General features: G+C 38.5%; 2 protein-coding genes across 2 annotated transcripts; one reads left to right on the forward strand and one right to left on the reverse strand.

The window, feature by feature from the left end:
* Positions 1-5,850: 5,850 nt before the first annotated feature.
* On the forward strand, positions 5,851-8,839 carry LOC141606768 (uncharacterized). Its single transcript, XM_074426059.1, has 9 exons — positions 5,851-6,012; positions 6,233-6,389; positions 6,760-6,946; positions 7,043-7,187; positions 7,276-7,320; positions 7,437-7,476; positions 7,561-7,605; positions 8,415-8,486; positions 8,573-8,839. Exons 2-8 carry the CDS (start codon positions 6,255-6,257, stop codon positions 8,457-8,459), a joined length of 642 nt encoding a protein of 213 aa, XP_074282160.1. The 5' UTR covers positions 5,851-6,012; positions 6,233-6,254; the 3' UTR covers positions 8,460-8,486; positions 8,573-8,839.
* A 2,820-nt stretch (positions 8,840-11,659) lies between these two features.
* Positions 11,660-18,426, reverse strand: LOC141608804 (uncharacterized). Its single transcript, XM_074428148.1, has 2 exons — positions 17,932-18,426; positions 11,660-11,665 (listed from the first exon to the last, which is right to left on the reverse strand). Exons 1-2 carry the CDS (start codon positions 18,424-18,426, stop codon positions 11,660-11,662), a joined length of 501 nt encoding a protein of 166 aa, XP_074284249.1.

The following is an 18,426-nucleotide window of genomic DNA, read 5'->3' on the forward strand; positions in this document are numbered from 1 at the left end:
ACCCTAATGACGAAACACAAAATTAAAGTGAACATACCTGTTGATGATGATGATAAAGAGAACGAGCAGGATGATAAGGGAAGGCAACGGAATCAAGGCGTCGGAAATCGACGGCCGGCGACGAAAATGTAAAAAGCGAGGAAGAGAGAAGAATTAACACAGGATACCAACGGTTGAACTAATAATGTTGTGTGTTTTTGTGTATGGCATGCTGTATGGGTTTCTATATTAGTTTTTTATTAAGACAAACTATTGACAACGAGTGCTCAAAGAAGAACCGTTGTTATATGTTAATAACAACGGGTCAATAAAAGTCAACCGTTGTCAAAAGTTTATTACAACGGTTAAAATATACCCGTTGTAATATATTTTCACCAAATTTGCGCCAAAATGAAATATGTCAAAAAATCATTGACAACGGGTAGAGGTACTACACCCGTTGTTGAAAGTATTAACAACGGGTAATTTAAATATAACCGTTGTTATTGTTGAACCTCTTTTTTTTTAAAATTATCAGTAATTCCATTACAGTCCAAACTGTAAATAATACATACTCGTAATGTTAGAAAGCACCATATACCTTTGCAACATTATTCAACAATTTCAACACCAAAGATCCACATCTAATAATAAGATCAAGAAAATAAGACAACACCAAAGATGCATGCATGCATCCGTGTCCGATGAACTATCTCGGGATCGGGGACGTTTCTTGGATGTCATAGTTTCTTCGTTAACCCAAATACCTTCACCATGGTCATCACGCATATAGATGCTTTCAGTGTCCTCATGATCAGTGTCAACATCGTCGAAATAAGATACAGAGGTAGACTGATCCATTCCCTCAAAAACGACATCCTGATCATCATCACCATTATCGGATGGACTACTCCTTCTACTCCTTATAGACAGACAATGACCACTTCTTATCCATAGGATCGGTGACATAGAACACTTGTTTAGCTTGGGATGCCATTATGAAAGGATCATCCTTATTATTGCCAACCTTACCCAGATTGACCAACGTAAATCCCATCTTATCCTTTCGGACACAATGGATGTTGTTATCAACCCAGTTACATCGAAACAAAGGCATTGTGAAATCAATGTAATCTAGTACCAATATTTCTTGAATAACACCATAATAAAGGCATTTTCCCCAAATAGGTTTTTTATCTTTTGAAGTAGCAAAGTGCATTGCCTCAAATTCAGAACTCACACCACTATTTTGCATTGTGCTCACCTCATCTTGCTCGCGGGTGTAAAAAGTATATCCATTAATGGCAAAATCATTTGTAAAAGGTGACCCTGGCATTTGGACCTAAATCAAGACGTAGTAACCTAGGAGAGATGTCATCACCAGTTTGATCAAGACACTCGTAAGACAATATTCCTAAACCACTGAAAAACGTCTTCGTATGCTTGTTCGCAATCCACTTCTCGGTCTTGTTTTGGTGATCGTATTTGAGCTCATCTTTGTGTTGTTGAATATAAGGTTGCACCTCATCTTCGTTGTTTAGCACATACATGTGTGCTAAATGCAACATTTCACGTGTCACAATTTTTTCAACCCGACCCCTAATACCTTTTCCGGTCATCCAGTCACTATGACGATTCTTAGGAACGCCAATCAACTCCTCAGGAGAGAGATGAGCGTAACAATATGAAAGAGCTTCGTCTAAAATAGCGCATTCAGCAATAAAACCTTCCGGACGATACCGATTAGATGTATAGTCCTTGTAGACTTTCATCAATCTTTCGAAAGGATACTGGTATCTCAAGTACACGGGCCCAAGGTACAAAATCTCCCTAACCAAGTGAATGGTCAGATGAATCATGATAGTGAAGAAAGAGGGTGGAAAATACATTTCCAACTGACAAAGAGAGGTTACAACGAGGTCCTGCAATGAATCCGCGTCATCGGGATCGATGACTTTCTCGCATATGGACTGGAAGAAGAGACAGAATCTAGTTATAACATATCTTACCTTTTCAGGTAAAATGGAACGAATAGCCACAGGTAGTAATTGTTCCATCAAAGTGTGACAATCATGTGACTTTAACCCGGTGAGTTTTAGGTCTTGCATCGACACTAGGCTTTTGATGTTCGACGAATAACCATGTGGCACTTTAATTCCATTCAAGCATGCACAAAACTCTTTTCTCTCATTCCGTGAAAGGGTAAAAACTGCTGGCGGTAAAAATGTACGATTACCTCTCTTCTGTGGTGCCAACTCTAGCCTAATACCCATCATTTACATATCTTCCTTAGCTGCGGCGTTATCCTTTGTTTTACCAGGAACATTCAGAAGGGTATTGATAATATTATCACAGACATTTTTCTCAATGTGCATGAAATCGAGGCAATGCCTGACCTCCAGGTCAGGCCAATATGGAAGTTTATCAAAAAATATGGATCTTTTCTTATACCCACGAGTAGACAATTTAGAGCCGCTCTTCTTCCCATAATCTATCTCAATATGCTTTACTTTCTGATAAACTTCATGCCCACTCAAAATTCTAGGAGGTTGAAGAAGTTCTTGTCTTCCATTGAATGCTTTCTGCATCTTGCGATAACAATGGTCATGATACAAGAACCTCCTATTTCCCATATACACATACTTACGAGAAGACTTCAAGTATTCAGACTCGATATCCTCCCCACACAATGGACAAGCCTCTTTCCCATGAACTGTGTGCCCAGAAAGGTCGCCATAAGCCGGATAGTCAGTTATTGTACACAATAACATCGCTCTCAAATTGAAAGTTTCGTTCTTATATGCATCAAATACTTCTATCCCACTATCCCACAACAATCGTAAATCATCTAGAAGAGGTTCCAAATATACATCTATATCATTTCCAGGTTGTTTAGGGCCATAAATTAACAACGACAACATCAAATACTTTCTTTTCATGCACACATATGGAGGTAAGTTATAAATAGCCAACACTACGGCCAAGTACTATGTTGGCTACTCATGTTTCCGTGTGGGTTCATTGCATCGATGGACAGCGCTAGACGTAAGTTTCTAGGTTCATTGCCGAACTCGGGATACTTAGCGTCGAACGATTTCCATTGCTTACCATCTGCCGGGTGTCTTAGCTTTCCATCATTTATTCTTCCTGTTTCATGCCAAGTTAACATTTTTGCATCATCGGGATTCGCATAAATCCTTATGACTCTTGGTATCAATGGAAAATACCACAACACCTTAGCCAGGATCCCTTCCTTATCCTTATAACGCCACTCCAAACATTTAGGGCAATTGGTTAAGTTTTGATATAATTTCCGATACAATATGAAATCATTTGGACATGCATGTATTTTCTCATATTTCATACCCACTCCTCTTATTAGTTTTTTCGCCTCATATGTCTTAACAGGTAGAACATTACCATCGGGAAGCAACTCCTTTATCAAGGCTAAAAACTAGTGAAACACGTGTCACTCACCCCATTTGCCCCCTTGATATTATACAACTTCACCACAAAATGACATTTTAGTGAACTTACAACCAGGATACAGAGGTGCTTCAGACTCACACAACTTCTCATATATGTTGTTAAGGTCATCCCAATTACTAGTGTCATCACCTACATCTTCAAAAGCAATGGACTCATCATCATTCTCTTCATTATCTATAGACCCAACCTTCAACTTCTCTACTTCCAACTCTTCCAACTCAAAAACTCGGCAAACTCGGGATCATCGCTTAGCCTTTCGTGTACCTCAACATCATCTTCTTTAGAGTTATTCTCTTCCTCTAATGATTCCCCATGAAAAATCCAAAGTGTATAGGATCGACTAAATCTCCACTTTTCTAGGTGTATTTTAACGTCCATAAAAGCCATATAGCTAATATTACCACATCTTTCACAAGGACATGCAATACTAGAAGAACCTTTCAAATTGTTCGAAACGAATTCATAAAATTCAGCTAAACCATCCTTGTAGGTGCGGTCACTCATATTTGCACCAATCATCCAAGTTCGAGTCATTATTCTACATTCGTAATAATAGGCAACTAATTCAGAAAATACAATAATAGGCAAACAAATAAACGAAATTCAGGAAAGCAATTAAGCTAAATTATCAACAAATTAGATAATAACCCAAAAAATCCTATATCTAGTTATACGCGTTGCTAAGAAACATATATATACCTGATTGATAAACACGATGAGGGAGAGAAGACGTGACAACAGTGACGGAGATGAAGACAGAGAGACGATCAGGGAGGAATGGAGGATGATATAGTAGCAGTATTAGCTTGTGTTTGTGTTTGTAGCGTATAGCAGAATAAAACAATATGTTGTTCTTAAGATTTTCATAATATTAATAACAACGGTTATTGAGTCTACAACCGTTTTTAAAACGTATTAAAAACGGGTTCTAATATAAACGTTGTGATTACTTTTCACTAATTTGGCGCCAAACCATTAACAACGGTTAAAATTTAACCGTTGTTATTAGTTTTTTCATTAACAACGGTTGTTTAAGTATGACCCGTTGTTAAAACCAATAACAACGGTTAACAACACATAACCGTTGTAATTAAGTTTGGTAAAATTCGCGGAATAAATTCTACAACGTGTTTTGATGATTTTCGTGAATAAGCGTTGTTAAAGGGCCGTTGTGGTTGCCTGTATTTGTAGTAGTGAACAAAAATAGTTTGCTCAAAAGGAGAAAAAAAAACCATAATTATATATAGGCTCGATTTGAGGCCGAGTTTGGCTCGAGCTCGCGTTAAAGCTCGCAAGTTTTAAAACGAGCACATTTTAATCGGCTCGAGCTAGAGTTTCGGTTCTTGAGCACAAGCTAAGCAAGGCTCTGCTCGTCTCGTTTCGTTAACGCCCTAGATGACCAATTATTCTCAAGCTCAAGCTCCGAGCCCGGCTCGTCTCTCAATTTTTCTCTAATGGCCACCTTTTTCAGCCGAACCAATTATTCCCCTAAACCCTTAATTACACCTTGAAAAATTGTCCAGATCTCGAGTTGGAGTTGGAGTCGGAGTCAGGCTCCTGGTTAGGGTCTGGACTCAAACTCAAAGGGAGGACACGAGCATGACCTGTAAACCGAATCATTATAACCCCTAAATGTTAACCGACCCTTATCCAATAATAATAGACACGAAAATTACTCGAACTCCAAATGAACCCACTTAGTCGAATTCTTGCAAACCCAACCCCAATTTGCCCGTTTGACAGATTGAGTAAGTATTAACATTTCAGCTCATAAATCAGAATATTCATCTAGCTCAAGTTGCTATGAGATATTAAGTGCTAAGGTAGTTTTGCATCAAATATTGAAGTTAACATGATAGATTATGTATAAACAAAATGAAACTCATTGAAGTTACCCAGTTCTTTTTCTGATCACTGAGTATGTTGCTCACTCCAACCTGTGAATCTTCTGTAAGTGCATCCGAGTCAGTTTGCAAATCGGGTTTTTTGTTATTTTTGTGAGCTTTATTTTTTTTTAGTCATTTTTAAAGAGAAAATTGAAATATTCAAATAATGAGATTCAGCAATTCTCATTTGTGACGGCGATATATGTCACAAGTTTATGACGGGTACCGTTTTCTTTCACAAAATGTTCATTGAGAGGTGAGTAAGAAGTACATGGGGGTGTCCCACCTCTCTTTTAATGAGAGGTCACAAGCTGAATGAGGTTTATATTGGGAGAGAATAAAGTGAAAGCAAAATTAGGAAGTTCAATCAGTACTATGGTCAATATTTAGTAATTTGTGGACGCGAATTGGCAATTTGGTGTCTAATCTTTGGGGGTTAGTAATAATAAGGTAAGTCTCTAAGCACACGTTTACAACAAAGGACAAGGAATAGCGTGGGTTCCAAACTAAATTAGACGCGGGAATTTCTGTACGGAAATATCGCGCAAATTAATCCTCCATATATATACTCATATACATAAGCACCAATCCTGAAACCCTCACTAGCTCCTCAACCAAATCAATTTTGTTCGCGGATTTTAATCAATCAAAATTTTTGGTATGTTTCGCACTATTCTCTTTAGTTTCTTGATTATTAATTTAATTTAATTTAATTGTTGTTTCAGTTAGGGTTTGTCGATTTCTAATTGTTCAGTTAGGGTTTGTTGATTAAGCTCATAATAATCTAGGATTTTCTGTAATTATTAAGTATTCAGCTAGGATTAGTTGATTTAGCTTATACTCCGTAATAATCTAGGTTTTGTGTAATTTGAATTCAGATAACATTTTCAATTGAATACGATGGGGTTGAAGAAGATAAGGCTGAGTTCTGTGCATCTTTATGGGAGAGCTTACCGTGTAAGCCGCAATACTACTTACTGGGAGATGGCCAAACGTATGGCTAAGGAGACATCGGTTTCGCAGCAACATTTGATGGTCTGTTCAATTCCACTCGTCTGTTCATATTTTTCGTTTGCTGTCGGTTTTTGAAGAAAATAATGAGCAACTGTCTAGAATTTCTTGGTTAATTAGCGTTATTTAGCAAAGTAATTAGGTAATTAGCGTTGAATTGAAACTATTTACGTTTATGGTGTCAACGTCATCATTTTTTTTCCAGATTTTCAACAAAGCCGCTAATCTTCTTAGCGGCTTTCCTTCTGTTTTACTAGACATTCACCTTGCTAAAAGAGTGATGACGTAAATAGTTTTAATTTAACGCTAATTACCTAATTACTTTGCTAAATAATGCTAATTAACCAAAAATCAACTGTCTACTTATACTAAAGCTACTGTTTTATTATCACAGGATAGCCCTGCGCGTTATGTTCGCCTCCTAAAAGCTGATTATTGGAGTGTTAAGGGATTAATGTTCAAGATTACTTTTCGTGTTAAAGGAGAAAACGGTGTCAGTGTTGCCTACATTGCTCAAGTGTGGAGTAATATCTGTAAAAGGCCCTTTCAAGTCTTCACTTTTGACAAAGTTCCTGGTTCAGGTTTCTGGCAATTTACTGGTCTCGATTTGCTGGATTAGTATTTAGTACAGTTGCGTTTATTTGTGTTTTTAATAATTAGATATTTGTTGTTTGTAGAGAGGAAACCGAAAGATTGGGAGATTAATGGCAGCAACAATTCTGATAAGAAGATATCTACCAAGAAAATGGGGATGAAGGGACTTGATCTTTTCAAGGGGCTAAGCTCATCAGTTGCGATGACTAAGTCTGAATTAGATTGTCGGTAAGTTACATGTCTTTCAAATTTTTGAAGAAAGATTAATAATGTTTTACCTCCTATTACTTACTCACCATGCCTTCTATTTTAACAGAAACGATTCTGGCAGACTTCGAACCCGTGGCTTCTACATTTTGCTGTATGTGATTTAATTAAAACTCGTGCTATTTCATCCCTTCTGCAAATAAATAAAGTCAACTAATATTTTTCACCCTCTTTTGAGTGAACTTAAGTATTAATTTGTTAATTTAACAGGGAGCAAATCAGGAGCCAGAGGAGCTGGAATTATTCCAGGGTTAGTAATGTTTTAACATTCTAATAATTATGCCATATATCTTATTCATTCTAGTATCCTTAATTTTTTTCCACCTTCTATCAGGCGAGGAAGTGTGCTTCTACCATATGGCAAGGGCTTTCGGAATCTGTAAGTATTTTTTGACGCACATCTATTATCTTCTTAAACACTTGGGAAACCTACGTGAGTATTGTGGGTGTTCTGGCCTATTTTCTGCCTTATCCTCTCCTGTACTAGGCTTATAGAACTTCGTGAGTTCAAATCAGTCATTTGTTCACAACTTCCATTTTTGGATATTTCTCTTATCGACTGGCTTCTAATCCTCTGCCTTTCAGTTAGATCTATATATATATAATCTAGTGACCTTGCTACTATGTTTTATTGGTTGCAATGTCTTGTTTATGGAGTAGAAAACATAGACATATTTTCAGGTAAAATAGGACTGTTTTGCTTTGACTCCATTTTGATAGCTTTACGTGAGAATAGCGGGTGGTGGCCATTCCTTGGCTACCATAGTAGAATCCCTTCGTTTGCAGGGGATGGGGGACTGCTAAACTAGTCATCTAATGGTAACAATCCTGATGGAGGATCCGCATTTCGTGTTCTATCGGAACTTTTTGTGACTGTACCTTAGAGGCTTTGATATCTTAGACTATACTGATAAGTGTGATAACTTTGATGGAAGTTCAGTATCAGGACTTTTATGTTTTATTCTATGTATGTTAAATCTGCTTGTGTAAACCCTATTCTCTGGCATACTTGCCCAATTGCTCAAGGTTCAGTGTAGACTTCGTTTATCGTGCGTGTTGGTTGGAGTATGTGTACTCCTTTACGTTTGGGAGCAAAGTGCACATACCCGGGCAATTTGCCACTTTCCCCACTTTTTAAGAGAGACTTTTTGTTTGTGTGTATACTGAGCTCGTATGTGATATTTTCAGGAGAAGATGCTATTCTTGAGCGAGGCAGCTAAAAGATCAAACTAGTCTTGCCGTGATACAATTTAACATGAGGTACATCTAAAGATTATTTACAATGATCTAATTATCTTTTAGCATTTTTTGTTTCGTACGATTAAAGCTCTCTTTTTCTGGTGCAGGTAGGAAGATCAGTATTAAGTATTACTTGGGCAGTTGGGCTACATCCTTTCGGACGTTTAGTTGAATGAATGATCTTGTAGACATTATCTAAGAAGATTTCTACTCGTATCATGCCGTATGTCTTTTATATGTATTGGTTTATGTAAACTCGTATCTGTTTCATGCAGAAACACAGCTTTTCAGACCTTATTTATGTATCGGTTTGTGTAAATCACTATGGGATCTATTTAGTGAATGGAATGATACTTTGTGGTATTGAGTGATAATCAGTGTTAGGTCTTTGTTTGGTGACTAAATCGGGGATAGCATAAGATCTCCCACTCGCAACATAATGCTCTATTTGTATTTTTGGCGAGCTGTATGGACTAATCATTGGTGAACTTGTAAAAGCAAGTTTGTGCAGCAATCTTAGTTTGGCTGGTTAACTCATGATTCACGACGACACTCTCCGTATACTGTTATTTCACCAAAAATTCATCAGTCGAGTGTTGTGTATTATTGTGTACTCGTGTTACCAATTTAGTAAGTTGATAGCAAGCCATATTTCACCAAAATTTCATTAGTCGAGTCGAGTGTTGGAGTATTATTGTGTACTCGTGTTACCAATTTAACAAGTCGATAGAAGCCATATTTCACCAAAATTTCATCAGTCGAGTGTTGGTGTATTATTGTGTACTCGTGTTACCAATTTAGTAAGTTGATAGCAAGCCATATTTCACAAAGTTCACCGGTAAACGCTTCAACCAACATTGATCCCCTAAATAAATTTATAATGCCTCCCTTTGATCATACTCCCTCCGTCCCGGTCAATTGTTGTCCTTTCATTTTGGCACAAAGACCAAGGAATGAGGAAAAGGCCAATAACTAAATGACAAGTGGAACAAATTGAATGAGAATGATCAAATTACCCATCAAGTTCATTCTTAAAATAGAAAGGACAACAAATGACTGAGACACCCCAAAATGAAAAAGGACAACAAATGACCGGGACAGATCTAGATATATGCATGGTATAATCCAACATAATTCAAGTATGTTTAATTTATGCTTTATAGCAGCTAGTATAATGTTATCATCACACATTCACACATAATTAATATTTCACCTTGTAATAAAATGATCATGTGTTAAGAACAATATGATACGACAGACAAGTTCGCTTTTCTTATTAATCATAAGTATGTATTTATACTACATAGATAACGATGGGCCTCTGTTACAGATTACTAATACCCATCTTGCTTAACAAGGCTACAAACTGAGAAGCACCAAGGGGTTTGGTGAGTGTCAGCAAGCTGAACATTAGTACGAACATACGAAGGCGAGATAAGACCAGCTTTTATCGCATCACGCACAAAATGACAGTCAATCTCAATGTGCTTAGTGCGCTCATGAAACACGGGATTCTAAGCAATGTGTAGCGCAGATTGACTGTCACAGGAAACAGACACAGGCGTGGGATGCGCCACACCTAAACACCGAAGTAGGCCTAAGACCCACTTGATTTCACATGTGAGAGCAGTCATAGCACGATATTCCGCCTCAGTGGAGGATAAGGATACAGTAGGCTACTTCTTAGTCTTCCACGAAATGGGTGAAGCACCAAGGAACACAAACCAGCCTGTAAGAGAACGACAGAGTGAGGACAAAAGCCGCGCTAAGAAGAAGACCCTAGCCCAGGGTTGCTTTCAAATAACGAACAACGCGTAAGGCAGCGTCCCAGTGACTAGCACGAGGAGAGTGCATATACTGGGATAGGATATGGACGGCATATGTGAGATCAGGACGTGTCACAGCCAGGTAAACGAGGCGACCAACAAGACGACGATATTTTGCAGGGTCAGGCAATAAGACGCTATCGGTACACCCAAGTTTGTGATTTTGTTCCATGGGAGTGGAAACGGGTTTACAACCCAGATACCCAACCTCGGAGAGAATGTCCAAGGCATACTTCCGTTGACAGAGAAAAATACCATTCGAATGACGGGCTACTTCCAGGCCCAGAAAATACTTTAAGGTATCCAGGTCTTTCATACGAAAGCAAGAATGTAGATAAGTCTTAAAAAGAGAAATAGCAGTAGTATCACTTCCCGAAATCACCAGATCATCCACATAGATGAGTATATTTAAACGAACATTATTCTTGACATAGACAAATAAAGAGTAATCGGACTGACTTTGCACAAAGCCGTACTCCTGTAACGCAACCGTTAGTTTAGCAAACCAACAACGGGGGGCCTGTTTTAGACCATAAAGTGACTTGCGTAAATGACAAACCAAACCCGGAGTAGGAGAAGTAAAACCAGGGGGTAAGTTCATGTAAACTTCCTCCTCTAAATCACCATGTAAGAAGGCATTGTGGACATCCATTTGATATAAATGCCATTGTCTAGCTGCAGCAACCGCTAGGAAGGTACGGACTGTGGTCATCTTGGCGACAGGAGCGAAGGTTTCCTCATAATCCACGCCCTCAGTCTGGTGATTACCAAAAACGACTAAGCGAGCCTTGAAGCGCTCAATTGTAGAATCTGATTTGTACTTAATCTTGTATAACCATTTAATGCCGAGTGATTTCTTGCCAGAGGGGAGGGGTTCTAACGTCCAGGTTTCATTGTCGATTAAAGCTTTAATTTCAGAGTCCATGGCCTGACGCCAACGATCATCAGAGACGGCCTCCTTAAAGGACCGGGGTTCATTGTGAGCATCAATGGCAGCAATAAACGTACGATGGGCCTCAGCAAAATTATTAGTGTGTACAAAATTAGCAATAGGATAAGGCATACCTAAGTGAGACGGTGAAACTTGAACATGGCCACATGGGTGACATTGGACGGACTACTACCAGGGAGCTTGGTTTCAACCACATAGTCTTGTAAATTAGATGTTGGACCATATAGATATATGATTAAGTTTTGATAATGACAAGTGTGTGCTTCGTTTTATATATACTCTTGCTCGTAATCATTTGTTTAGTCTTTGTTAGATTAACTTAGGTTTACAAATTTAGCAAGTAATGTTATGGCATTCTTAGCTATAACATTGAAGATTTGTGAGGCATCATTTAAGTAATGTTATAGCAGCTTGAGCTACAACTGTAACAACAAATTTTGTATTGCAATAAAAACTGTAACACAAAACAGATAGACAAATGAGTTTATATAATATCAGAAAGTTATGTATACAACTTCTATTTTATCCACTGATTCTACAACAATATAAAAGGGTACGAGGCTACGATCTACGAGGCTCGCTTGTTTGACTCTAGCTTCTTGAGAGGGTCGCGTTGACTTCAATCTCTCTTTGATGCTTGAGCTTAGTTTGAGTGTGATTTGAGCTTCTTGAGAGGGTCGCGTTGACTTGAATCTCCCTTCGATGCTTAAATTTGATTGATGAGATTTGTAGAGAGAAGTTGAGAGCTTTTGATGTCTCTTTTTTCTTCACTTTTGACAAATGATTCTCTCTATTGTAAAGTGAATTTTTCTCCTTCGAAATGGTGGAGAAGTCTCTTATTTATAGAGATTTCTCCCTTGGTAATGGATTTGAAGTTTGGACTTTCATTGTGAGCTTGACTTCTCTTTTAGGCCCAATTGACCATATTATTTGCTTTACTTTAGAGCCCAAATGACCCAATTTGCAATATGGATTGATCCAGATTCAATTAAACGGGACAAATATAATTAAATTAAGCTAAAATTCGATATTAACTTAAAATAACTTTATTTCTTTTATTCTCGGCACTTTAATAAAATTTACGTGCCTACAAATTGCCCCCTCGGGACCTTGTCACGTGCACCGTTTGGGTGCTTTGACGTGGTGAGGTCTCGACTCTTTTTTTTTTGTTTGACTTGGAAGTCCACGAGCACTTAACTTATCGTAGGAGCACCCAAGTGATATTTTGTTTGACTTGGAAGTCAACGAGCACTTAACTTATCGTAAGAGTACCCGTGTGAATTTTGTTTGACTTGGAAGTCTTACGAGTACTTAACTTGTCGTAGGAGTACCCGTGTGAATTTTGTTTTGCCCCCTTTCATCTTGACTTGAAAGTCCATAAGCATTTCAACTTGTTAAAAGAGTGGCCATGTAAAATTTGATAAGTCACCGCGTCAATTTTTTTTTTGACTTAGCGGACGATTTTTTTTACACTTACTTGATTTTATTCACCTAGGTAATTTTTGTAACCTTGGTAGTAAACATTTGAGGAATATATCCATTTAACGATTTTTCGTTAATCCAACAATTTTGGGACTTAAGTAATAATACGCACCCATGTACTAACTGGACTCGTTCAACATGTACAATAGATGAACGTTTCCTCCAAAAGAAATTATGAGATAATCTCCCATAATTTAGCATTTGGCTTTGTCAAAACCAAATCTCCTCATTTATTTCCATGCTTAATGAGCAAACAAGAATTTGGCTGTAAACTTGCGAGCGAATCAATTACCAATGGTACAACGTCATTTTTTCTTTACTTTGCTTGAGCAATTTATGCTGGGTCAAAGGTATTTACTCCATATCTTTTGCTGATTAATGAGCAAATCACGTTTACACGGTCCCTTAAATCCAGGAGTAATATGAATTCACACCCACATTCAATTGTAACTGCAAAACTTCAATAATAAAGGACAATTAAAGCCCTTATCAAGTGACCAAGCTTCCTATATATTCACAAATCGAGTGACCAAGTTGTCTTGCTTGCCCAAGCCATGCACAGCGGACAAAAATGATGAAGGTACGTACATCGTTCTCTTGTTTTTCATCTTAGTGATAACATGCACTTATTTTGCTTTATATCTGAGTCTTGCTAAAGTCAACAAACATTTGTGTCTTCCTTTGTCTTGAATGATGATTATCGTCTTTTTCCTTTCCTGACACATGCCCAGCAAAAATAGCAAATTACCATGATGACGATTTGATGATACCACTATTTAGAGTCAACTTTTGCTTTAATTCTCTTTATAGGAACATCAAATGGATTCGCCAGGCCACCACCATTTCATAAGAGAAGTCAAAAAATTCGAGTCGGATGCAACCGGTCGCCAGTATTTTTATGTCAACAGATTGGATTTCCACCCAGATTTATTCTAAATTTGGTCCACAATGGATTTGAAGCAATTTCACCCAAATTTCCTGCTCTTAATTCAAGACTATTTATGATTCAATTTTCTTGTACAGGTGATGTTAGTGGTGAAACGGCAGACAATAAAGCTGGGCGTTATAGAGCTCGCACGATATTGACGCAAACAGGTGACATGAAGTTTTGGTCATGGAGTATTTGCCTTATAGCTTAGTTGACATGGACAAAAGTAGATTGTATCGTGGCAATGAAGGGGATCACAGTCTCACACCTACTTCTCGAAAGCTATTTATTTTCATGGAGGAGAGGATTAATGTGTTGAGGACCGTGAGCTATGTCAAACCACGGGAGTCTTTCATTTCAGTTTTTTGTTTGCACTTCTGATTTTCTAACAATTTTTTCACTTTCAATTCTCATTGGTTCCATAAATCACAAACTGATCCGCAACTTTGCTTTGCCCTCTTTGCAGCTTCATGTATGTCCTTAATTGAATCTTGATTTAAATGTGCATACATTATCCTCTTGGTCATTTGATAATGTGTGCAGGTATTATACAACCCACTTTGGATCACTCGTGACATTTCGGACGAGTCATTCAATTCTCTTTTAAACTATCAAACAATGAAGTTGTCCGTCGATCGCTTGAGAATTCGACATTTCAAGCGAGTCACTTTGATTTCTTATTCGAGTCACCATGGAAAGAATTTGTCCTGCGGAGAATTTGAGGCATTCTAGACGAGTCATGTCGATTTTTCCTTTGCAGTTGCCAAGCAATGAAGTTTTGATCCGTTGACTGGCAAAACCCGTGAGAAAGTCCGAGTCGGTTCGTTTCCATACTCCTTTGAGTCAGGATGCAATGTACTTGGCCCCTTGATCACTGAAGAACCTGAAAATTTTTGGATGGCTCGTTTTGATGATGTCCTTGAAGATTCTTCTATCAATTCGGCGATCAACGCATCATTCTACTCATATGACAAGCATGTACCAGCCATGCGCGCTTTCTTTGAAGCTTGTTGCTCTACCACAAACACCCTCCATACTAGAGAAGAAGAACTGTCCATTTCTTTGTGGGAGAATTCGAAACTTTTTGGATGACACATTTTGGTTTCTCATCAAGCAAAGCACTTGTCTCGTCAGACGCAAGAGGATTTCAAGCCACTCCTGGTTGGGTCATTTTAAGTTCTTTTCCAAGTTATGAAGCAAGCCACATGTCCCGTTGGCCACTGAAGCATTTGAGGCATCCCGGGTGGATCATTTCAAGACTTGACCGTGGATCGATTGGATACTTCAACTGACTGCAAGGACTGCGAGAAATTTTAAATTTGGAGCATGAGTTCGATTCTCCTCCAAGTTATCAAGAAGCAAGCAATGGACCGTTTTGACAATGGTTAGACAGTTCGAAGCATTTCGCAGAGCGAGTTATTTCGATTTCTTATTTAAGCCATCATGCAAAGCATGAACTTGCTCATGGACCGTTGAATATTGTGAGAGACGACGAGGAATCCAAGGTAGATGCCGAGAATGTAGCTCACTTGTTAACCACGAGAGATGCCAAGGAATTTGAGGTGGAGCACTTAGATACTCTCTTGACCAGTCCCGCATGAGGATTTCAAGATACTCCCATCAATCCATTATGCATGGCGAGATTTGTTCGAAGGTCTTTGCAAGGCTCTCTATGTCCATGTGAAAGAAGGCGTGCGATGACCCATATGACGCAGTGCTTGGAGGATTTGGATAGCAAAAAGAGCATGAACGATGTTCCTTGAAGCTTGCTTGATCGACAATCAGGGATAACTGGAGGATCACTGCTAGTTACTCATGATCTACACTTGTTCGGAAGAAGACAAGGCACTTGGAGATCTACAAGATACGAGGACATCTTTTTTTTGTTGAGGCAAAATCCATCATTGATCAAGATTGCCCTTGTCCTCAAAGACGGATCGATTTGAAGTTTATTTAGCCGTGCACAGTTTAAACTCTTGCGGGCCAGGAGCGATTTTGAGAGGTTTGGAATTTTTTGGTGTGGCTGCACTTGAACAAAGTATTTGTTCAAACTGCCTACGTACTCACAAGCTGACGATGGTGACAACTTGCAAGATCAAGCCAACGTAGTTCATCAAAGAGAGTTTTTTTGTTTGGGGGTGTGGCTGCACCTAAGTAAGATTTACTTAAGTTGCCTACGTACTCGCAAAGTACCCAAGTACTCTACAAGATCAAGCCTATGTAGTTCAGGGAAGATTTTTTTTTTTTTTTTTTTTGGTGTTTTTTTTTTGTGTTTTCTTTTTGATTCTTTTTTTTTTTTAGTTTTATTTTGATATGCAGTTTAGCCTCATGCTTAGGAGTATTGCAGTTTAGCCTCTTGCTTAGGAGTATTGCAGTTTAGCCTAATGCTTAGGAGTAGTAGCGCTTCAGGAATTTTCCGTTGATCGGTCCTACATAAACACCGTCTTCATCAACAATCTTATAAGCACCATTTGTGACACCCTCACTTATCGCGGAAAAGTAAACACGTAACTCTACAGAAAAACTGACAGGATATGTTTGTAATAGGTTCAATTGGGTAAAAACCTGTAATTTTTATAGCGATAATTGTAATGTTTTGTTGATTGTGCCGAAAACTGAGCCTTAGTCCCTTTGACTGATGCGATGTCAGTTAATTGAGTGATTGGTCAGCCGCAATTTGACCCGTACCTGTCGCAGGGCTGGGGTTGCGGGTAAAAATTCGGTTGGGTGAAATTTTGAATGAATTAGATAGTCGGCCTTTTTCTTGTTTTAGGCCATTTATTATATCTCTATTTCACATGTGTAGTTAATTGAATTTAAATAGCTTATTATTTAGTTAGTTGAATTTAAATAGCTTCTTATTTTGTAGAAATGGCCCTAGATTCCCTAAAGCCTTTAATATTGTTAAGATTGCTAGAATTGGAAGTTAGTATTGAATTTGTATTGAGGAACTGTTGGTTTATCTGCTGAATAGACAATATTATATAGCCTTTTACATGATAGAATGTTAGAATTTATGTTGGTAAGTAGGACTTTTTGCCCTCTTATGGTTAAGTGGGTGTCTTACTTGACTTGTGTGGTGAGTCTTGTGTGGTGTGGGCTAAAGTGTTCAAGCTGGGACTAGCTGGGACTAGGTCCTAGGTGAGTACTTCGGCCTTCATCATAGATAGGTCTTTATAGTCTCTGACGAGTATATGTTCACTGCTTGATAGCCTTTGTGTTCCTGACTAGTGGATTTATATCCAAGTTGGGGCATGACCTCAGGTACTTATTTTGATAGTATGGGGTCAGCTTAAGTACTAGCCAACCCTTCGGTGGTGTCCTTAGGGTACTCACTTCACTTTGTTTTAAAAAAAGTTGTGGGTCTTGGGTGCGGTGGTGTGTATCCGCATATCTAGGTCTGCGCAGATTTTAGGCTAGGGTTGTGTTGTCTCTTGGCCATGTTTTCTTAATAGTAACCGCTGAGCCAAGATACCGGTTCGATTACCTTCCCTACCTCGTGGTATAGACTCGAGTTACAAAGTGACTATTGACCGTACTAAGAACTTATGCCTGTCTTTGATATATTGCCCTTTCTTGTATGGTGATTCTATGAATCATAGAAGGTGAGATGCAAGCCGGCTATGGTTGATAGAGTTTGGATTCCTGGATGTTATGTGATTCACATGATAGTGTAGTATGAGTCGGTCTAGTATTCACATGTTAGGACTATGTGTTGTTATATTGTTGTTCACATGATAAGCACGATTGTCTAGCATCTATATGCTAAGGCTATGTGTTATTCATATTCATATTCTTATGTTTACATGTTATATTAATTATGACATTTCGTGGCTGGGAGAATTCGGAGTTACTCCCCACTGACTGTGGCTTTCGTATTTGTATAAAATGCGAATGACAGGTAGGTGATGCATATATGGGGTACATGGACGAGCTAGCGAGCAAAGTAACCTTGGGACCTAGACTGGTTTTATTTCATTGTGACCCTTAAACCCTTTTTGTGTCACATACATTTTAGGGACATATGTCTCCCTCTTTTTCTTTGGTTTGTATCACTTTATTCTCGCAGCTTTAATATAGTTATGTAAATTAGTCTGTTAGCATTTGCAGGTGTTGGCATCCTCCTTCTGGAAATGTTTGTGAATGGTTTAGAAAAGTTTTAAAAATGACAGGTTTTAATTAGTTGAACCAATTACAAACATATCCTGTCAGTTTTTCTGTAGAATTACGTGTTTACTTTTCCGCAATAAATGAGGGTGTCACACCATTGGTGTATACCTCTTGCACGACATATGGCCCATCCCACTTAGAAGTGAACTTGCCTTTAGGTTTGTGAGAAGTAATGATCGGCCTTCTTACCGCGAGCACCAAGTCTCCTGCCTGAAAAGATCGAGGGCGCACCTTTTTGTTGAATGCGCGTGACAACCGTGCTTGATAACACTGTAGCTTTTGTTGTGCTTGCAACCTTTTCTCATCTAGAGCTTCCAACTCTTCCAAGCGCAGCTTGTCATTGTCATCACTTGTAATCTCTTCCTGAATGGCAACTCTTAAAGATTGAATTTGAACTTCTAATGGCAACACGGCTTCAACTCCATACACCAACGCATACGGGGTCGCTTGAGTGGGTGTCTTGTATGTAGTACGATAGGCCCACAATGCCTCACCGATTCTCTCATGCCAATCACGCTTTGACTTTGCCACCACTTTCCTCAACAAATTGCACAGCGTCTTATTAAAAGCTTCACTAAGCCATTTGCTTGGAGCATTGTACAT

This window comes from Silene latifolia, chromosome 10, assembly GCF_048544455.1.
Source record: "Silene latifolia isolate original U9 population chromosome 10, ASM4854445v1, whole genome shotgun sequence".
NCBI lineage: Eukaryota > Viridiplantae > Streptophyta > Magnoliopsida > Caryophyllales > Caryophyllaceae > Silene > Silene latifolia.

What these genes read in the sequence shown, in the direction of transcription:
- LOC141606768 (XM_074426059.1), top strand. Translation starts at nt 6,255, where the DNA reads ATGGGGTTGAAGAAGATAAGGCTGAGTTCTGTGCATCTTTATGGGAGA. An exon ending in TTTCGCAGCAACATTTGATG is followed by an intron (nt 6,390 to 6,759) that starts GTCTGTTCAATT and finishes TTATTATCACAG; the next exon opens with GATAGCCCTGCGCGTTATGT. An exon ending in GGCAAGGGCTTTCGGAATCT is followed by an intron (nt 7,606 to 8,414) that starts GTAAGTATTTTT and finishes TGATATTTTCAG; the next exon opens with GAGAAGATGCTATTCTTGAG.
- LOC141608804 (XM_074428148.1), bottom strand. Translation starts at nt 18,426, where the DNA reads ATGTACAATGCTCCAAGCAAATGGCTTAGTGAAGCTTTTAATAAGACG.